The sequence below is a fragment of the Triturus cristatus genome, chromosome 9 (genome assembly GCF_964204655.1).
Source record: "Triturus cristatus chromosome 9, aTriCri1.1, whole genome shotgun sequence".
NCBI classification, from domain to species: domain Eukaryota; kingdom Metazoa; phylum Chordata; class Amphibia; order Caudata; family Salamandridae; genus Triturus; species Triturus cristatus.
The window spans coordinates 1,146,016,347-1,146,038,888 of NC_140592.1; the positions used below are offsets into that span (position 1 = coordinate 1,146,016,347).

Consider the following 22,542-nt stretch of genomic DNA (forward strand, 5'->3'; position numbering starts at 1 on the left):
ATAAAGCTCTCCTCACTGAGTATAAACAAGCTATTCTTGTGGCCAAAACCTCCTATTTTACTGAGAGAGTAGCTCTCTCTGCAAACAAATCTCGCGAAATTTTTTCCCTGGTTCACAATCTTGCCACCTCTGATCGTTCTTCCCCCGGTTTGGTTCCCTCTCAGTCCCTCTGTTTGTCACTCAATGACTTTTTTATAGACAAGATTGTGAAAATTAAAGCTAATATTCCGACTGTCCCTCAACCTATCTCTATGCACTATGCCACCCCCCCGCTTTCTTCCCTCGCCACTTTCCCCCCTATCTCTCTTGATCTATTCTACAACTACCTGATCAAGGTTAAATCTGGTTCCCCTGCAGACTGTGCCCCGGCGCGTATCCTTAAAATTCTTTTCACCGCCTCTCCTGTTCCCCCGCTCACTCTACTTAATTCTTCCCTGGCTGCTGGCTCTGTCCCTTTATCATTTAAATCCGCCGTTGTCCTCCCCATCCTAAAAAAACCTGGTCTGGATCCCTCCCTTCCTGCTCATTTCCGACCTATTTCCCTTCTCCCCTATTTAGCTAAGATCCTCGAGACCCATGTCACCTCTTGCCTCTCCTCGTACATCGAGGATAATGGCCTCCTCGCCTCCCATCAGGCGGGCTTTCGCTCAGGTCACTCAACGGAGGCAGTGGTTCTCGCGGTCTTGGATGAACTTAAGGGGAAGGCTGATTCCAACCTTCCCCAAGCCCTGGTCCTTCTCGATCTGTCCGCTGCGTTCGACACGGTTGACCATTCCATTCTTCTTGCCCGTGTCAGCGCAGCGGGCATTCGGGGGGCAGCCTTCTCCTGGCTGGCATCTTTCCTTCGAGATAGGTACCAGGCGGTTCATCTCTCCGGTTTCTCTGCCCCTCCCCACCCGGTCACTTGTGGTGTTCCCCAGGGTTCCTCTCTTTCCCTCCTTCTCTTTAATCTTTATATCTGTCCCCTCGTCACCTCTCTTCTTGAGCGGGGGGTCTCAGTGTATAACTACGCAGATGACCTCCAGCTCGTCTTTGATCTTTCTTCTTTTTCTGATTCTCTTCCTAAGTTCAGTTCCACCTTAATCTTTATTTCGGAGTGGATGAGCGCCAACCATCTTAAGCTCAACCCCGATAAGACGGAACTTGTCCTCACGGGTGGTCCATCTAACCCCTGGTCCCCTGCACACTGGCCCCTCTCTTTTGGTCCCCCTCCTACACCTTCCCCCTCTGTTCGCACCCTTGGCATCAAAGTTAGTTCTGACTTAACTATGCATAGTCAGATTAGCTCTGTTGTGTCTTCCTGCTTTCTTTCCCTTCGTCTTATCCGGAAAATCTCACGTTTTTTCACCACTGATGCACTCAAAACCATAGTCCTGGCTTTAGTCATCTCTCGCCTCGACTATGGGAATGGCTTGTACGTGGGCATTCCTGCCTACGAGTCTCGACGCTTACAGGCCATCCAAAATCAAGCTGCCCGCCTTATTTTTTCCCTTCCTAAATTCTCTCACATTACTCCTGTTCTTAAATCTCTTCACTGGCTCCCTATCCGTTTCAGATCTCTTTTCAAACTAGCCTGCTTCGCTTTTCGAGCTCACTCCCGCTCTGCCCCCCCTACATCAATTCCCTTATATCATCCCATGTCACCAGTCGTACCCTTCGTTCTTCTTCTCTTTCTCTTCTGCACATCCCCCGTTTTCGCCAACTTAGAACGGGTGGTACTCGCCTCTCCGTTTTGGCCCCCCAGTACTGGAATGGCCTTCCACTTCACATCCGTTCCATCCCCATCTACACCCTTTTTCGAAAAGCCCTCAAAACTTTTCTTTTCATTCAGGCTTTCTCTTCGTAGGCTCCTCGGATTCCCTCTGTGAGCTCTGACCAGGTCCCCAGCGCCAGGAAGCCGCTTGGCCGCAGTGCGCTTTATTAAATACTTTTTTCATTTCATTTCATTTCATTTCATCACCACATCCACTTCCCCAGCACAGCACAGGCACTAGACCAGACCAAGCAGGAGTTCTATCAAATTGCACAGTTTCCCAACGTCTTTGGAAGCATAGATGGGACACATGTCGCCATATCCCTCCCTCCCAGAACGAGTATGTGTTCAGGAATCGCAAATCCTATCATTCCCTGAACATACAGGTGGTGTGTAATGCCAAGCACATTATCACCGACATTGTTGCAAAATACCCAGGCAGCACACACAACGCTTTCATCTTCCGCCACAGTGGGATACACCGTTGACTCACAAGTGGGGAGTTTGGTGAGGGATACCTACTAGGTATTAGCATTTGTACAAAGGACACACTAGTAAAGGACAGCATTGGCAGGACAGTGTTTAACCATTTTCCTCCCGTCCCACAGGTGACAGTGCGTATGCGGTCCGTGATTTTATACTGACTCCTTACCTGAATCCTTCCAACGCTGGGGAGCGGAGGTACAACAGTGCCCACATAGCAACCAGATTTACCATTGAGCGGACCTTAGGGGTTCTCAAGAGCAGATTCATATGCCTACATAAGAGTGGAGGGGCACTACAATACAACCCCCAGACCTGTTGCAAGATAGTGTTTGCATGTGCCATGCTGCACAACATCGCAACCAGGAAAGGCACACCAGTGGAGCTCAGTGAATCGGATTCATCCGATGAGGAGGGACCTGCGCCAGGATGCATGCCAGCTGGTGTAATTGGTGCAGCTGCTGGGCGCCAGAGGTGAGATGAGATCACACAGAACTATTTCTAGGTAAGAAAATATGACACAATGCTAACTATCAATTACGAGACTGTGTTTTATTTTCTTTACTACAGGATTAAAATCTGCACACAGCCTGTGTAGCACACAATGTATTGTTCAATGCCCAGCACATGTTAGGATCACAGTGCATATTAACAATCGGGAGCAAGTGTTCATGTACACTGGGTTGATGCACCCTTCTCCCTGTCCAAGTCTGAGCACCTCAAATGCGGCGCTGTCGGCCCGTAGCCCATGGCTATGGGTGCACAGTGCCCTCCTCACCTGTCCCAGAAGTCATTCTGTGACGCACACTACGGTGCCTATCCGGGGGGGGCAGGGGTGTAATGCTGCTCCTGCCAGATTGTGCATCCTCGTCTGTTGGAGTGAGGACTCCTGGGCCAGTAGTGCGAGCTGCCCGCAGCTCATCAACAGCACATGTCACCTGTACCAGGCCCCTTGCCACGTCCTGGCTGTTGTGTGCCACCTCACACTGCATACTGATGCTGCGCCTTGACAGCATATTGGTTGCTGAGGAAAGGCAGTTGACCGCACTGGTGTAGAGGTCTAGGCGCTGCATCTCCCTGCACCTGGCTGCACGATCTGCCCTCAGTTCAGCACAGAGTGCCTCCAGGGCACCCGTCATGCCCATGAAGCCAACCCTGATTTGCCGCTGTATTGACCTGATGTTTTTGGCATGCAGGCGCTGGACTTCCAACATGTGCACCTCCAGCCCTCTGAAGACTGTGTCCTCTCCTGGGACTGCTGCACTGGTGGATGCACGTGCCCTGCGCCTGGATGGGATTGGCAGGATTGGTTCAGCACGTGCTCGATGACGGTTTTGTGGCTCTGGCTGTTCCGGGACTGGTTGGACATCGCCATCGGAGTCCTGGGCTTCCTCCTCCAGTGGGGGCAATGGTGGCACTGCATTCCGCCTGCTGCGTTTTGGGGGGATGACTGGGCTGCCCTCCTCCTCCATTCCCTCCTCCTCCTCTTGCCCTGTTTCCTCTGGGTTAAGGGATGCATCCTCTCCTCCACTGACTGTTCCCTGTGTTTCTGATAGTGCTGTGGACGTAAATGCACACATTAATTTTCTGTCCTGACTTGCATCTGTCATGCATTAAAATTCACAGTTTGGATTTACATGGGCCCTGTCTGTCTGTATTTTGCCTTTCCTGATGCGCACATGCTGTCTGGGACTGGCTGGGTGTCAATGCTCCACTGTTATGTGCATGTGACATCACCCATAATGCATTGCTAAGTGTGCTTGTGTACCTGCACTAGACTTTTAGTTTTGTGGCGTCCCTGGGATTCTCCTGGGTGTGTGAGGGAAGTAGGGGGGTGTGAGGGGTGTGATGGCATGCTTCTTACCTTGTCTTGGTTCCGGGGGATCGGAGTTGTCAAGGTCTGCCACGCCCATTACACTCTCCGGAAGCAGGGTCCACTCAACCATTTCCTCGAGTGGTGTTGAGGCAGTGGCTGTAGAGGTCCCACCACCGGTCTTCTTCGCCTGCTCCAACCTGGCAGCGACCTTCTCCTTGGAGCGCTGGCGCATGTCGTACCAGCGCTTCCTGAGGTCTTCCACGCTTCTGTGGTTGACGCCAATTGCGTTTACCTTTCGCAGAATATCAGCCCAAATCCTCCTCTTGCGTGTTTCAGGAACACGCAGGAACTTCTTTCCGAAGAGGTGCTCGTGACTGACGACCATTTCCTGTATCAGGACCTCCAGCTCACTTTCTGAAAACTTTTGTTTTCTTTTCCTGGGTGTTTCCCCCTGCTGCTGATTGTCCTTGCTGGCCATGTCTCCAAGCTCTGCCACTGTTTGTTGCACTGCAGTGATCCCTCACCCTCCAATTTTGCAATTTTTTGGTATAAGGAATCGCTATTTCACATATCGCAATGGAAATAGCGATTTTATCCAAAATTATTTGCGATTTTTTATCTACATACCGTGTTGCGATTCTCAATTTGCGATTCGCGAACAATCGCATTTTTGGAATCGCAAAAAGGGAGTTTGATACATATGGCCCTAAATATTCTCAACGGTAGGGGTTTAATGGAGGAAGCTGGCCCTTATAGATCAAAGAAGGACAAAGATGAGGAAGGTTTTGAACAACTGAATAAGAAATAAATGGAGCCACATTTGGCAATAAGCCAACATTTAAAATGCTCATCTGAAAGCTCAATGAAAAAGGTAGTTGAGATAGTGCTCAGTATGACTTGGGTAACATTTTTACAAAGTGTGAGTTGTGTAACAATGGATAAGAGTATTTTTAACAACCAAAATTACTTATAAATAACTGAAGATTAGATTAAATGTTGATCTTATTAAAAATTAGGCTTAGATGGTAATCTTAAACTGGCACAGCAGAAGATACGGTGAAGATAATACTGGTTTTAAGCAAAAATGCAGGAATTACACTAAAATAATAAGGACACATGTTGGATGTGTATCCTTACAAATAGTGACTTTAAGGATTTGTTTTTAAACTGTCCAACAGTTTCATAGATTTGGAATTAAAACTTTTTAAAGAATTTGATCACATGATTACTCCTCAGACCTATGAAAATATTCATTATATTTCATCACCTGACTTGCAGACTTAATGCAAAGGAACATGGTTTATGAGAACAGTAATGACAGAAATGTTTCTGTTTAATAGAAAGAACAAGCAAGATACTTTTTGTGGTTACAAGAATCATCTAGCCTAGGCTCAAGAGATAAATTATACTCCAAATATCAAATGTTTTCAAGTGCAGTGGAGGACTGCGGCGACCCCGTGGAGAAAGACACATGGGCCCAGGTCTCAGCGCTGGACTGGGGGCCGCCCCCCTGTGATGGCCTGTCTGACCCTGCGGGAGCCAAGGAAGCCTGTGCAATTTAGCGCCCCTGAGTAGGAGTACATTGGCGCCAGCCGAGGATGGGCCTGACGGCCAGACGGAAATAAAGGACTGTGGGCCTACCAGTAGCTGCTGATACAAGACTCACTCCAAAGAAGAGGAAAGATCACTGTGGTGAGTCAGCGACTGGTAACTGCCTCTCCTCATCCCCTCACAAATCTGCTAAGCTGTTGGATGGGACGGGCCTCGGGACAATCGCGACTCTTCCCCCCTGCCCCCGCAGTGCTTATTAGCCCACCGCCCACTTGGGGAGCCACCTAGGGCGCACCTCCTGAACTCTTGAAGCTCTACGCAGCTGGGGACATTTTCCATAGACCCCCCGCTATATGCCCTTCACTGGGCAGCTAGAAGAGGTGACGGAGAGCAACCGATACAACCCAGAAATCCAGACGCTAATTGAAAGTCTCACTATACATTCGCACAGGCCCGTAAAGGTTTGACCCTAACTTCAGCCGCTCTTGACTCTGTACCGCTGACTCCCAATATCCGCTCAGGTGGCCAATTGAACGACGGGGCCTAGAAAGACTCTTGGGTGAACCGGACCCTAGACAACCTCGAGACTCACCCTGAGATAACACGAATACCCGTGCTGGCAAGTAGAAGACTATTGGGGCCTAAAAACTCATACACCACCTTATATACGTACCGTTAACCACTAAATGCAGTCATATAGTCCTTGCATACCTGACACTCTCTCCTCCCGTTCATTGCCTGGAGCTACAAACGCACACCTCCTCTTCCTCCTTGGGCGCACCGAACGGCATAAGACGACAATATGGCACACACTTTGTTAGCAACATGGGGAAAGACCGGGGACTTAAGCCCCCCCAACGCAAACCAAGATGGATCAAATACGACCAATGATCCCAGAGTGGCGAGCGGGCCCGCGGGAGGGAACCCCCTGCTCCAGTTGACCTCAATACCATCCTACAAGCAATTAGCGCCTCACAAACGTCAGTTGAAAACAAAATCGGCGAGATCCGGGTTGACAGGGCTCTCCTTCGGTGGGACCTCTGCATCGCGATGGCTCGAATGACATCCATCAGCGGAAGGAGCAAGTCACACATCTGCAAACCCATACCAAGGAACTGCACAAAAGAGCAGAAGATGCTGAAAATCGATCGAGACGGAATAACATCCGCTTGGTGGGATTCCCGGAAGGATCAGAGCAAGGCCAAATGAGTAACTTTATCAAGCAATGGATACACTCCTGGATGCCTAAGGACTCCCTCTCTATCTGGTTTACGATCGAGCGAGCCCACCGCTCTTTGGCCCCTAGACCCCCACCTGGAGCGCCGCACAGGTCCATTATCACCAGGATCCTCATCTTCACAGATAGCGACCTCATCCTCGGTGAAGCACGCAACCAAAAGTCTTTATCGTACCAGGGGCAGCCAATAATGATCTTCCCAGATTATACACGAGAAGTCCAGACTCAAAGACGTTCCTTCATTGAGGTGAAACAGAAATTGCGTGCTATGAGCCTCTAACATCGGCTGCTCTTGGCGGCTCGCCTTCGGGTGGTGTTCCAGAACAAATCCCTTTTCTTCGACTCCCCGGAAGCAGCCTAGACTTGGCTAACTGAGGAACAGCCGCTAAGTGCAAACGCCTTGGATCCATACACTGGGGCCCAGACCAGTGACGCCCAAGCAAAATCACCCACGTCAAACAGGAGACGCACACGCTCCCGAAGGTGAAGAGGCACACATCGAGCCAGATCAGACTCGCCTGCAAGCCCCGGACTGCATCCTAGGGACCATGCACCACTGAACAGCTTCCGCTCTCTACAAAGATCCGACTCCATGAATCACTCAGAACCTGGCTACACCTTACCTAAGACTCCACCTGGACTCAGCTGACTCGGACCTTTCTCGAAGTCCGGCGCTACTAGGCCGAACACCCTGGCCGGTCACAAACCATTCAAAGACATTCACCATGAGAAATCTTCAAGTAGCTGACTTTCACCATAAAGCATAGTTCCTCCACATTGCAATGATAAACATCCTCATGTAAGGAGGGTCTTCCACGCCAGCCCATACCCAATCGTTCAAGTTTGGTGCTTTCTTTCATCGCTTTTATTCGCGTGGGACGACAGATGCTTCTGTTCTCAAAGTATAGGGTGGGAGAGGGGACAAGGATTGGCGGGGTGGCCGTTGTCCCAAGTTTCTGTTATTGCATTGCGTTCACCAAACCAGCAACTCTACCCCACAACAGGACAAGCTTGCACATTGTCCGCAACCCAAAAGAGCACCCACAACTCCACAACTTGCGCACAGCATAGAAAGCTCCATACGCAGCTCTTGCCGTATGGAGCCTCATTTACACCCTTATCCACCATGACAACATAGCTAACGGCGGAGACCAGCTCCGCATATTGCCATGGAATGTTAACGGGTTGCTAGACAGAATTAAGCAAACAGCATTCCTGCGGTATGCCCACCGCCAAGCAGCTGACATATTATTGCTTCAAGAAACCCACCTTTGGGTAAAAACTGCCCCTTCCTGGCACGCTATGGATACGACAGGGCCTGGCACTCAGGGTTTACCCAGGGTTCATGGGGTGTGGCAATCCTCATGCGGCGTAACCTCCCCTTTACACTTACAACGGTCACCAATGACCCCCAAGGATGCTTTATAGCCCTTGGAGGGTCTATAGGAAGAAATGCCCTCAACCTACTGTCCATATATTCCCCTCCATCACTGCTCACTTCAACCTTAAAACGTACTACAAACCTTATCGCCTCATTACCCCCGGGGCTGACGGTAATTGGAGGGGACTTCAATGCAGTTATGCGTCCAGGCCTTGACACCACAAGCTCACCATCCGGTGCAAGATCCACTCATGCTAGACTCCTCACCAACTGGGCAAGCACCCACGCTGTGTGCGATGCCTGGAGGATTTTGGCACCCCCGGACCAAACAATATACCCACACCCCTGCAGCTCACCACTCGCTCGCACGAATCGACCATATCTTTATGCTTGCACTAGACTGTCAGAAAATTAGACATATCACCATCCTTCCGAGAGGCATATCCGACCATTCACCCATGCTCCTGAAGATAGGGGATCCCCCCAGACGCACTCCATCCGATATGGAGGATGACCGCATGGTTCCTCCAGGACAAAGACTTCAGGAAAACTGCGGGGGCAGAGCTCCGACAATGCTTTCAGACCAATCACGGCTCGGTCCCCTCTGCGGGTACCCTTTGGGAAGCAAGCAAAGCCACTATTCGCGGCTTCGCCAAAGGTCAACTCAAAATCTAGTGGCTGGCCCGGGACGCTCAGGTCACTCTCTTGGAGGCCCAAGCCACCCTCCTTGAAGAACGAACAGCTGAACAGCTGGACGATATACAAGAAAGGCAGCTTGCATACTTGCGGGCTGAAATCAATCAACTTTCCATGAAGGCTGCCAAGCTACTGTGGAGATCTTCTGTTGCCAGGTTGTATGGCTGGGGGGACAAAAATGGGAATGTCATACACCGCCAGGCACCATAGCCAATGGCCAACTGCATAATCCCAGAGATCAAAGACCCAGAAGGTATCGTTCATCGCACGCCTTCTGCGATAGCCCAAGCCTTTGCCGCATAATACTCTAAACTCTACTCAAAACAACACCCTGAACTCACTCTCTCAAGCCTAATCAACTGTGAACACCTTCAACTCCCCTGCCTAAGCCAAGCTGAAACAAAAGATCTTGATCTTCCTATCACCCAGGAAGAAATCAACGACGCGATATCACGCACTGATCAGGTAAAACCCCAGCCCCCAATGGTCTCCCGCAGGAATATTATGCTGCCTATCGAGAGATACTTGTTCCGCACCTATCAGATATACATGCTGAAGCGGTTGAGAGTGGCTCATTTCTACCCGATACAGACGCCACCACCATTGTGGTAATCCCTAAAACACAACCCCCCTCATCAAACTGCTCCGAATATCGGCCAATCTCACTTTGATTCTCACTCACCGGCTGAAACCATATCTTTCCAAACTGGTCCATCCCGATCAATGTGGATTCATGCCATCTCATGGGACCAGATACTGCCTCAGACGCCTTCATCTAGCCTTAGCCAAACGCCAATCACTAACTCCCTACCTAGCACTTCTCCTTATTGATTTGGAAATAAGTATTTGATTCCGTAGATCGGCGATATCTGGAGGATGTCCTGACCGTAATGGGCATGGGCCAGCCCTTCCACAACTTAGTTAAAGTGCAATACTCTTGACTGCAGGCACGAGTGCTGGTCAATGGGGCACTCTCTGAATTATTTTCCATTGAAAGGGGTACGAGGCTGGGCTGCCCTCTCTCACTGCTCCTGTTTGCCCTCACGATAGAGCCCTTGACATGCCTTATACGGCCGGACAACCGTATCCGAGGTGGCCAAACTCTGAAGAGGACAAAATCGCTTTATATGCGGATGATGTCTTGCTTTTCCTGGCTGAACCGGCCCAGTCTGGCCCCTGCTGCATGGAGGCACTGCACCTCTTTGGAAAAATCTCTGGTCTGAAGCTAAACTCCAGTAAATCCGTCCTGGTCCCTCTCCATCTATTGAGGTATTGGTTTGACTGCCCATCCACGATACCAATCAGAAAGCAATCATTTAAATATCTGGGAATCTGGGTGGCCCTGCTCCCTGATCTTGCCTGGTCGCCCAACGACACCCCGCTGGTGAAGAGAGCGCGGGAGGACCTCCACAGATGGCAGACACTACCGCTTAATCCCCTAGGTAGGGTCGCATTATTTAAAATGATGACACTCCCCAGGTTCCTTTACATGATCCAGAACACTCCATTTCTCTTCCCACGGACCTGGTTTAAAGAGCTCGACAGTCTGACAACTAAATTCCTCTGGGGCGGGTGGAGACCTCGCATGGCGCTGTCCCAATGCCGGATTCCACCTTTTGATGGAGGCATGAGCATGACCAATCTATAGCAATACTACCTCGCAATCCGTCTACTCCCGCTGCATGACTGGTTTAACGGTGGTTGGTCGGACCCAGCATTTCAGGTGGAGATGGGCGAACTGGGCCTGCCCAGGATCCAGGTGATGATGTACAGGGGACCCATCCCCAGAACTTTGCCAACTGTAACGCAAGCAGTTCTCCTAGCCTGGCGCACCTTCCTGCGCCATACCCAATGGACAAATTAATTGACTCAATACACGCCACTTTGGCAAGGAGCCTGGTTTCAAGAGGCCAGCAGGCTAGAGGGATTCCGGACATGGGACCTCATTGGCATCTCACAGCTTGGGGACGTATGGACAGGCGACCATATGCGCTCTTTCCAAGACCTACAAACCCGTTATTCCCTACACCCCTCACAATTCTATAGATATCTGCAGTTACGTCACGCCCTCCACAGGCATGAACCAAATGGCACATCGCTACCAGAGTATAGTCCCTCTGAGGCACAAACTATGACAGGTAACCTGGGAAAGGGGGGTGTTTCTCGATCCCTAAGCAATAACACTCCAAACACACTAGATCGGTTAAGAAACCAATGGGAACAGTGGATAGGACCCCTTAAAGAGGGGGCTGGAGAGACGCATTGATAGTACCCAAAACTGTCACCACCTCAGCCAGGCTCCCTCTGGTCCAACTATACTATTTACATGCTGCCTACCTAACACCCAAGCACCTTTAAAATGCATGTCCGAAACCCACTGCATCATGCACGTGCTACGAGCACGACCAAGCTGACTTCTTCCATTTGGTTTGGGCCTGTCCTGTCATTGCACAGTATTGGGACTCAATAGTAAAGGAGCTTGAAGAGGTCCTGGGCTGGCAAGTCCCACACAACCCATTAAATATACTCCTGGGAATTATGGATGGGTTGGATGGATCCCTGGCGGGCAAACAATTCCTTAATACAGCCATCATGGTAGCTAAGCAAGACATCGCTGCTGGCTGGACAAACCCTGTATCTCCTGGCATAGCGAAATGGCACAGAGGCGTGGACTGGTGCGCAGCACAGGAAAAACCGATGTTTGAGGCCAGGGGATATCCAGCTTGGTCCCGTGAGGTCTGGGGCAAATGGCTAGGGCAGATAGAATGAATACATCTCCCTTTAGGAACTGTGCGCACTACGTGAGATTTTGAGGGATCAAGTATTGTAATTCCAACCCCCTGCGGATGTAATGTGGAGATGTCCTGTAATTGCTGTAACATACTGCACTTGATTACTACTGGTATTTTCTTGTTCAAAACCAATAAAGTTGATTATCAAAGAAAATATCAAACGTTTGCAATGCGTGGCATTTTTGGGGGATTTTATGACAATGCTTAACTGTAAGAAAATATGAATGAGATAGTGTGATTAGGGCTTCCCTTCCCTTTCCCATTTCTCCTCAGTATAGTTGTTTCTCTTTAGCTAAGATCTATAAATAGCCAATATGTTATTTTCGTCCTCTCTGCAACATGATAACACGTTTTTCTGTGGTCCGGTGTACTATACTTCTCAGAACATGGGAAGTAAGAGCCTTAGTATTTCAGACTATTGCTGAAATGCACAGTTCATTTTCTATAGATATAAGTCATGTTGGACTTTTTATGGTATAGGTTATAGCACACTTCTGTATGAAAAATTGCTATGTGCTTTATGTATACTGTCCTACGACCAGACGGAAAGGATTTGTGGATTCAAATGTTACTAAATTGTAAACAAATAAATTATAATGAAACAAATCAGTTTTTAAATCAGAGGACCGAAAATTTCCTTTCTACCTTGTTGTTGAATAAAATCTGGAACACTTAATTCCCACCAGTCCCTTGCATTTGTTAGCTGAAAGTGTTAATCAAAGACCTATATTTTCATAACTCTGCACTACAGCTAAAAAGGTTTTTTGATCTGCTTGTGATTATATTCTAATTGTAGTATTTGATTGTGCATAATCGTCTATTTTTTGGGGGAGCATCATAATTATGAAATGTTTATATGTATCTTATGGTATTAGAAAACATTTGTTTCAATCAATCAATCAATCAATCAATCAAGCATTTGTATAGCGCACTACTCACCCGGAGGGTCTCAAGGCGCTTGGGGAGGGGGGGTCCGCTACTGCTCGAATAGCCAGGTCTTGAGCTGCTTCCAGAAGGCGAGGTGGTCTTGGGTCAGGCGGAGGTGGGTCGGGAGGGAGTTCCAGGTCTTGGCGGCCAGGTAGGAGAAGGACCTTCCTCCTGTGGTGGCTCTTCGGATGCGGGGGACGGCGGCGAGGGCGTGGTTGGTCGATCGAAGCTGGCGTGTGGGAGTGTAGAAGTTGAGGCGGCTGTTGAGGTATCTTGGGCCTTGGTTGTGTAGGGCTTTGTGTGCGTGGGTGAGGAGACGGAAGGTGATTCTTTTGTTGACCGGGAGTCAGTGCAGGTCTCTCAGGTGTCCGGAGATGTGGCAGTGTCGGGGGATGTCGAGGATGAGTCTTGCTGAGGCGTTCTGGATCCGCTGGAGTCTCCTCTGGAGTTTGGCGGTGGTTCCGGCGTAGAGGGAGTTGCCGTAGTCCAGTCGGCTGGTGACGAGGGCCTGGGTGACTGTCTTCCTGGTCTCGGTGGGGATCCACCGGAAGATCTTACGTAGCATGCGCATGATGTGGAAGCACGACGAGGAGACGGCGTTGACTTGTCTGGTCATGGAGAGGGAGGAGTCCAGGATGAAGCCCAGGTTGCGTGCGTGGTCTGTGGGTTTGGGTGCGCTGCCCAGGGCGGTGGGCCACCAGGAGTCGTCCCAGGCGGAGGGTGAAGAGCCCAGGATGAGGACTTCCGTCTTGTCTGAGTTCAGTTTCAGGCGGCTGTTCATCATCCACTCGGCTACGTCTGTCATCCCTTTGTGTAGGTTGGCTCTGGCGGTGGCGGGGTCGTTGGGGAGGGAGAGGATCAGCTGGGTGTCGTCGGCGTAAGAGATGATGTTGAGGTTGTGTTGGCGTGCGATGGCCGCGAGGGGGCTCATGTAGACGTTGAAGAGGGTAGGGCTGAGCGAGGAGCCTTGAGGAACGCCGCAGATGACTTCGGTGGCTTCTGATCTGAACGGGGGGAGGCGGACACTCTGTGTCCTTCCGGCGAGGAAGGAGATGATCCATTCTAGTGCCTTTTCTTGGATTCCGACGTTGCTGAGGCGCTGCACTAGGGAGCGGTGGCAGACAGTGTCGAATGCCGCGGAGAGGTCCAGTAGGATGAGGGCCGCAGTTTCCCCGTTGTCGAGCAGGGCTCGGATGTCATCGATGGCTGCGATGAGGGCGGTCTCGGTGCTGTGGTTGGCCCGGAAGCCAGACTGCGAGAGGTCGAGGGAACCGTTCGTCTCGAGGAAGGCGGCCAGCTGCTTGTTGACGGTCTTCTCGATGACTTTGGCCGGAAACGGGAGGAGCGAGATGGGGCGGTAGTTTTTGAGTTCGGTGGGGTCCGCTGATGGTTTCTTCAGTAGAGCGCTGAGTTCGGCGTGTTTCCAGCTCTCTGGGAAGGTAGCGGTGTCGAAGGAGGTGTCGATGATGTCCCGCAGGTGGGGTGTGATGACAGCGTCGGCCTTGTTGAAGGCGTGGTGAGGGCAGGGGTCGGTTGGGGATCCGGAGTGGATGGAGTTCATCGTGCGGATGGTGTCTTCGGTGGTGATCGGGGTCCAGGCACGGAGGGTGGTGGTGGGGGTCGTTGGAGCGGTCATAGGGTGCGTTGGTTGTGTGCTGAAGCTGTTGTGTATGTCTGCGATCTTGTTGTGGAAGTAGGAGGCGAGGGAGTTGCAGGGTTCTTGTGATGGGGTGATGTCGTTGTTTCCGGCGTTGGGATTGGAGAGTTCTTTGACGATGTTGAAGAGTTCCTTGCTGTTGTGTGCGTTGTTGTCCAGTCGTTCCTTGAATGCGGTTTTCTTGGTGGTATGGATCAGTTGGTGGTGTTTTCGGGTTGCGAGCTTGAGGGTGGTCATGTTGTCTGGTGTAGGGTCTCTGCGCCAGGCTCGCTCGAGGGCACGGCAGTTCTTCTTGGAACTCTTGAGTTCGTCGGTGAACCAAGGTGCTTTCTTACTGCCGGGTGTGCTGGGCGGGGTCCTCAGTGGGGCGAGGTCGTCTGCGCAGTTGCTGATCCACTTCGTGAGGTTGTTGGCGGCCTGGCAGGGGGGTATTGGCTCAGGGCTGCGGCGAGCTGGTCGGCTGTGATCTTGTTCCAGTTTCTGCGTGCGACCTGTTGCTGGTGGTGGTGGATCGTGTTCTTTTTGAAGCTGAAGTGGACGCAGCTGTGGTCCGTCCAGTGGAGTCCGGTGGCGTGGCTGAAGGCGATGTGCTTGCCGGATGAGAAGATGGGGTCGAGTGTGTGTCCGGCGTAGTGGGTGGGGGAGGTCACCAGCTGCTTGAGACCGAGGTTGTCCAGGTTGTCCAGCAGGGTGGTGGTGTTGCGGTCGTTGTTGTTCTCCAGGTGGAAGTTGAGGTCCCCGAGGAGGATGTAGTCAGCGGAGGGGAGGGCGTGCGGGCTGATGAAGTCGGCGATGTCTTCGCTGAATTGTGTTCGCGGTCCCGGGGTCTGTGGATGAGGGTGCCTCTGAGGGTGGTCTTGGGGTCGGTGTGGATTTGTTTCACAACCAAAAAAGTGCCTTTTGGCAACTCTACCAAATTCGTGCCTCTAGAGGAAACCTGCACAATCCACTATAATAGATGGCAAAACGCATTGCCCTAAAGGTGAAATTAAAACTACATTCATATACATTTGTTCATGCCTGCTAATAGCTTACAGCCAGACCAGACTAATTTTTCTTGGACAACAGGTTACTGTTGGGCTTAGAGCCTTTTAACACAAAGATCTCTCTATACACATCAAGAGAGTGTTTATAGGTGTCAAGGATATTCATAAAGAGTGATCATATTCTTGATGATGAGAACACTGCATTGCACAGCGAGATTCTTACCGGCATATCTTCCACCCCGAGGAAAGCCTTGTGGCCGGATAGGGCCGCGTTAATACGATCTGCTTCCCGGATGAACTTCTGAAGCTCCAGCCCTTCCTCCAGCTTCTTCTTCCGCTGAATCCACATGTCACCAAGGTCACCAGTGTCTCTGGAAAGCCTGTCCATCGACTCCTGCACCTCTGGGGCGCTGCTTGGTTTGCCATCGGATACCTTCTTACCCAGCTCATGCAGCTGCATTGACCTGTGGGGGAAAAAAGACTCTAGGGAGATCCATGGAAACGGCAAAGCACTGCAGTCTCATCCGATTCAAGGAGAACAGCACGTGCGCTACCATTTGTCAAATTGACAATGCTGGCAAAATGTTCAAGCACAATAAGACCAACTTGATCGTATCCAGGGTATTGAGACCATCTTAAAATAATTGAAAACTTGAATTTATTCAGAGAGAGAGAGACAGAGAGAGATAATCCTAGGTTGATACAATAAGCACATTTTGGAGATTACTCGTGAGAAATTTCCTTTTTACAGATCTCACCTGCTCCACTATTTAAAATCACTTAGACCCACCTTAAGAGTGGCAAAACTACACCGAGCAATAACTCTGGGTGAAATTCTCCCATCTGCAATGCAAAGTTTTTAGGCCCTGTATGACCAGGTACACAAACTCTGGACTTGAAAAATTCGGGGCCTGAAGACATCAGACCCTTATCCAGGCTGCAGGAAGATGCCCTGTGAGCAGCAGCACAGCCCGGATCCTTTTAACTCCTGCAGCAGCACAGTGGGAGCATGCTCGGAACCCCACCCCATTCCCCTGCTCCATCACAGACCCTGGTATTAAATACTTTCTCCCTGCTCTGAACAGCTGGAAAATGCCAGCCTATTTTCTCCCTGCAATTGGGAAATACCTCACAGAAAAGTGCCAGAATCCCCCAGTGTGTGTGGTTGTTCACCAGTATGGGAAGAAAACTCATTATCGCTAGATTTTGGGGTAAGGGTTTCCAACTATCACCACGAATTCTAGCCTTCTGGTATCCATGCACCAAAATTCATCAACCCATAATGAAGGTATTTGAGTCTGGCTCCTAGTACTATGACTCACCTGTCCTTCACACAATCTATCTCCTTTAGCAGGTACTGGTGCTCTTTGATGAGTTGCTCGGCAGAGGCCACATCAGAACCCATCTCGTCACTAGCAAGCTTTTCCTTCACACCATCCACCCAGAGCAGGAGCTTGCGATTCTCCTGCAGAAAGGCCTGGTAGCCTTGTGCCATCTGCAGGTTTTGTTTCTTCTCTGCTGCCTGTTCCTTCAGTTTGGCCAGAAGCTTCTCCATTTCCTCGACCTGCTTCTCGATGGCCAGACTCTCTGCAGGGTTAGTTTTCCCAATCCTAGAAAACAACAGAAGTAATTCAGTAAGTCTACGCAGGCAACACCAAGCCACCAAATGAATCTGTAATTCTCAGTGCCTCATTCTGATGTCGGGCGGACCTAAGTCTGGCAGACACAGTCTCGGTCCAGGGACCGACCGACCTCTGGACCGTAGTTCCAACTGCCTAATCAGGATGCGACCGAACAGTGTTCGGTCGCATTCCTACATTTGCCCATGGGATCATGCATTACAGTCGTAAACCGGCCGTAATACATGCTCCAATAGGGAAATGTAAGGTGCTGTTCATCCCTGCACCCCATGGCAGGCACCTCAAGGGGCCTGCCATGGGGTGCAAGAATCAACAGGGGGGCACAGGCACCTGCTGGGGGCCCCCAAACACGCTTTCAGACATAGTTTCCATGTCAGACAGGCCGGCATGGAAACCATGCCGGAAACCGTGCATCGTAATCCCAAGGGTGGAAAGGCTTGAGCCAGTCAGAAGCCAGCCGGAATGACAGGCCGGTTTGGTTTCCATTGTAATGCTGCAGTCAGAAACTAAACCAGCAGTCAGTCGGAGCCTTTACGGTCTGCATTGTAATCCACTCCTTAATTCTAGAGACACATCTTCTGTGGTGTTAGGACAAAATATTGAATTAGAAATATCTGGAGGCAGAAATATCAAAAAATAAATATTGTGATAGACAAATATCGTTAGGCACAAATATCGCTGATGAGAATATTGTTCTTTAGGTAAATAATGTCAATTTATATAATAATGATCTTTTTAAAATTGGTTTCAATAATAAAGTGGTAAAAAATATTGTTTTTTAATTATTTGAATGTGTTTAGTTGATATATTTATTTTGTGTTACTATTTTTTATGTAAACGTTATTTTTTTTAAAAACATACCTTGTAATTGTAAGTGACTTAGAATTATTTTATTTCGATTTTTATAGTAAAAAATACCAAAGAGTCATTGCGTGTTGTTAGGTTTATAGGGGGATTGGATGGGATGTTAACTAATAATTGTTATGAATTATTTAAAGAAAGATATTTAATTATATGAATGATATTATGTAAATTATGTAATATTTATTTATTTTTGTTATATGTTATTTGCAGACTGTTAGATTTGGAGGCGTATAGGGTGGGAATCTAATTAATTAATAATTTAATACCAATGAATTGCTAATTAATTATTTAATTTATGGAATACTTATGTTTGTTACTTAGATTTTAGATACAGCCTGCTAGGTTTGTAGGGGTCTAGGGTGGGATGTAAAGTAATAATTAATGAATAATTTATTGGTCATTTTTAATTAATTATTTAATTAAAATTTGATTATGTAAAATATGGAATACTGATTTATTTTACTGATATTGTGGGATTCTAGTTTTGTAGGGGTATAAGGCGGGAAGTTATTTAATTAATAATTCATTGTTAATTCTTATTTGTAAGTTAATTGTTATTTTAAATATTTAAATTATGGAATATTTAATTATTTTAATGATATTTTAGTTTTGGGCTGCTAGGTCTGCAGTGGTCTTGGCTGGGAAGTTATAAAGTAATAATCAATTCACAATTAATTGTTAAATATTTAATTGATTTGAAATATGTAAATTATGACATTCTTATTTTGTAAGCTATATTTTCAGTGCACCTCCTAGGTATGGAGGTGTGTAGAGTGGGAAGTTCATTAATTAAAAATTGAATAAGAATTCTTTTTTAATTGATCATTTATAATTTTAGTGAATAGTAGTCATGTAAAGTGATAATGTTGTTTTATTTTTTACTACATACATATATTTTTATTTAATTAATAATTTTTATATTAAGAGTTTAATATTTTTCTACATTCATGATGTTACTTATATATGTAATGTGTTTGAAGTGAAGAAGGTTTCGTGGGAATAGTAAATGTTTCCCCTCCAAAGTCCAACACTTTCCCTACTGTTCCGCTGAAGGAGTGGGAATAGCAAATTTCACCTCTGAAATTCAACACTTTCTCTATTGTTGCACAGACTGGGGTGGGAATAGTACATTTTACCCCAGCAAAGTCTAACAATGTACCTACTGTTGTGCTGACTTGAATGGAAATAGTAAATGTCACCACTCTGAAATCCAATGCTTTCCCCACTGTTGCACAGACTACAGTAGGAATAGTAAAGTTTACCCCCCCAAAGTCCAACACGTTCCCTGCTGTAGCATAAACTAGAGTGGGAATTGTATATTTAATATGCTTAGACTGCAATAGTTTTAATAATGTTGGTTACATAGAGTTGATAGCACGAATTTCTTTATTGTTTTATGTTTAAGATTATTTGTTTTTATTTCAACATTTATTTTAATGTTTATAGTATTTTTTGTTAATGTGTTTTTGGGAATTTTTCATTTTTTAATATTTTTATTATTGTGTACATTAATTATTATATTATATCTTATTAAATGTTTCATATTTTGTGAGGTTTTATTATGTTTGTATATATACATATATATCTATATATATATATATATATATATATATCTATACAAATGTATATGTATCAACTTCAATTGTATGGCACTCCTTAACCTCCTTTACGGCGAAAAAGAATGCACAAACTCCTCTTGCTTGTGCGATTATTTCTTTCTCTCGTGTTAAAGTCATGACGCGTTTCGGCCAGTGAAACGGCCTTGATCCCATGCGGAATGATTTACGGTGAAACAATTTGTATTTTTTGTGAATGTAACGTGACCCCAAACATAGAAAAAAGACTATTACCATTGTTCTGTTTGTTTGAGACAACAGCACATAATTGGAACTTTCTCATTTATAATGTCAGCCGACATTATTAAACTAATACGTCCCGTAGACTTTATAAAATGGAGACATAAATCACAGTTGACGTGGTTCCAAAAATTGAGACCAAGAATTATCAGCTAGGCCAATGTATAAATATGCTACTAAAACATATATACACACAACACCAATGACAATGACTCTTTTAGACGCATATACATATAGAAATACATAAACATATAAATACTTGTGTAAAACCAGAATAACATTTAAGAAACATTCAAGTATACTTAAGTCATAATCCATTGATTATTGTATCAGCATAAATGCCAACTAGAATGATCCTTATTATGAGTTATCTCGTTAGGCCGCTACCATCATGGAATACTTAAATGCAATCTCATAAACCATACATTAAGTCCCACATGAAGTCATACATTTATATCTCTCTGTAAATATTTGTAGTGTCTTCTTATATAAACCTCCTAAAGTGACTAGTGCATATAGCTGCCAGCTAGGTGCAAAATAAGCAATAAGGTGCAATGTGCTGTACACTTACAGAGCTTATCATTATTGAGTGCAAATACGCAAGAATAAATATACATCCATAATATATTTGGGGGGTTTATGTTTCTTTCACAAAATTAAATTAAAAAATCAATGCTATGTACATATGGTTTCTGAGGCGGCTGGTTATATTGTTTGATAGGTTATCCGTATCCTATTATATTTCCAAAATATTTTCATATTTATAATGTTTATACTCCAATTTTATTTACTGCATGATCATAAATTTAGAATTTCTTTATACACAATCATAGGAAGTTATGGGGGTTCTCCGTGGTGTTAAGTCCTGTTGGGGCCATACTGTCAAACTCCATAATCATACGAGTTTCTAATTGTCTCAACATACGTTCTCTCTTTTCCCCATGTTGTGGCACAGGAATCGCATCTATTACATAATATTTCAGGCAACTAAGATTGTTATTGTGCGCTGCCTTAAAATGACGAGCCACGGGATAAGTGGCATCATTATTAACAATCGCCCTTAAATGCTGCAGAATGCGTACATGTACCTGCAGATTGGTACTGCCAATATACTGCAAGCCACAGGTACATGTAAGCACATAGACTGCAAAGTCAGTACAACAAGAAAAATGACCCTTTATTGGTATGCTCTTAGGATTAAAGATGTGTCATAATGGGTCTTGTTATCCCCAAATTTACAGGCTCTACATGTCGCACATTTACAAAAAAACATGTTTTGGTTGGAGCCATGTCACACTGGGTACTATTTCTGGGTTATTCTTAACCAACTGCATCTTCATAGACACTGCCTTTCTGAAAGTAAGTGTTGGTTTAGAAGATAAACAAGGTACCAGCACTGTGTCAGTCAACAATATGGGCCAGTTCGTATTTACAATGGCATTTAGTTGTCTTTGTTACCTTCTGTATGTTGTAATTAGGCGGGGTGTGTCATTATTATCATTATCAATGATTGTGTCCGACGCTGGTACTTGTTCTGCATTGTTTTTATTACTAATATGTTCTAGTAAGGATTCCCTGGTTCTTAATCCTACCTTTTCACTGGCTTCTTTCACTATGGTTTCACTATACCCTCTTGCTTTGAATCTAAGTAATGAATCATGTGTGCACTTTGACAATTCTTCTTTCGTACTGCATATCCTTTTTAATCTAAGAAGTTCCCCATAAGGAATACTCCTAATCAGATGATTTGGATGCGAACTCCTGGCAGGCAATGTGGCGTTGCCGGCTGTGGGTTTCCTGTGCAAGGTAGTTTCTAGTGTACCTCCAGCCACATATATAGTGGTGTCTAAAAAGTCTGCACATTGATGACTGATATGTGACGTGAATTTCAAATTAATGTTGTTGGTATTAATTTCTGTAATGAAGGCTTCTGCACTAGAATTATCCCCCTTCCACACTATAAAAATGTCGTCAATAAAAAGTAGCCAATGCTGTACATGGGTGGTAAACATTTTTGCACAGGCCCCCCTCAGAACCTCTTCCTCCCACCAACTAACGTGCAGGCACGGGTGAGTAGCACGCTCTACAAATGTTTGATTGATTGATTGAGCTGGGTGAGAAACAGGCTCCCATTGCAACACCACGTTTTTGTTTATACAGGTCCTTGCCAAACATAAAATAAATTGTTAAAAAGGCACCATTTGATTAGTTCAAGCAGTATGATATAGGGATTATGAAATGTTAAAGGTCTAGTGTCCAAATAATGTTTTATCGCTGTTAGACCTACATGGTGATCAATACTCGTATAGAGCGATTCTATGTCCAACGTAATTAAAAGTAGACCCTCAGTCCATTGTACTTGTTTGATTTTATTCAAAAAGTCGCTCGTATCCCTTACATAAGTGGGGAGTGTCCGTACATGATTTTGAAGAAAATAGTCCATATATTGGGTTATGTTTTCACTTACTCCTCCTATAGCAGATATAATTGGTGTGCCTGGTGTTGATGTCACATTTGTATGTATTTTTGGCGTGAGATACATTGTTGGTATCACATGAAAATCATTGTGCATATATTTATATTCTTGGCTGGATATGAGACCTTGCCTTTTCAATATCTCCTTTACCTTTTTATATTCTGCCATTTTCTCATAACAGTTCGTACTGCTGAGCTGTCTTTGTGCTTCCTGAATATATTTTTTGCGGGGCCAGATGACCACATTCCCACCCTTATCAGACTTGTTTATTACAATATCTTGATTTTTTTCCAACTTTTTTATTAGATTTTCATATTGCATATCAGGATATTTCATTCTCTTTTTAACATGATTCACTTTATGATATAATTGTTTCAAATCCTCTATTAGGTGTGGCGCCGTGACCAGGGTGACTGACTCCGGAATA

At 46.5% G+C, this 22,542-nt stretch overlaps 1 protein-coding gene across 1 annotated transcript in view; it reads right to left on the reverse strand.

The window, feature by feature from the left end:
- The window catches only part of SPTBN5 (spectrin beta, non-erythrocytic 5), a 1,776,766-nt gene that overhangs the window by 1,416,173 nt on the left and 338,051 nt on the right, over positions 1-22,542 (reverse strand). The window contains exons 19-20 of the mRNA XM_085627084.1: positions 16,602-16,889; positions 15,503-15,743 (exon numbers count right to left, since the gene is read on the reverse strand). Of these exons, the coding sequence (XP_085483210.1) occupies positions 15,503-15,743; positions 16,602-16,889 (529 nt within the window). The remainder of the gene's footprint in view (positions 1-15,502; positions 15,744-16,601; positions 16,890-22,542) is intronic.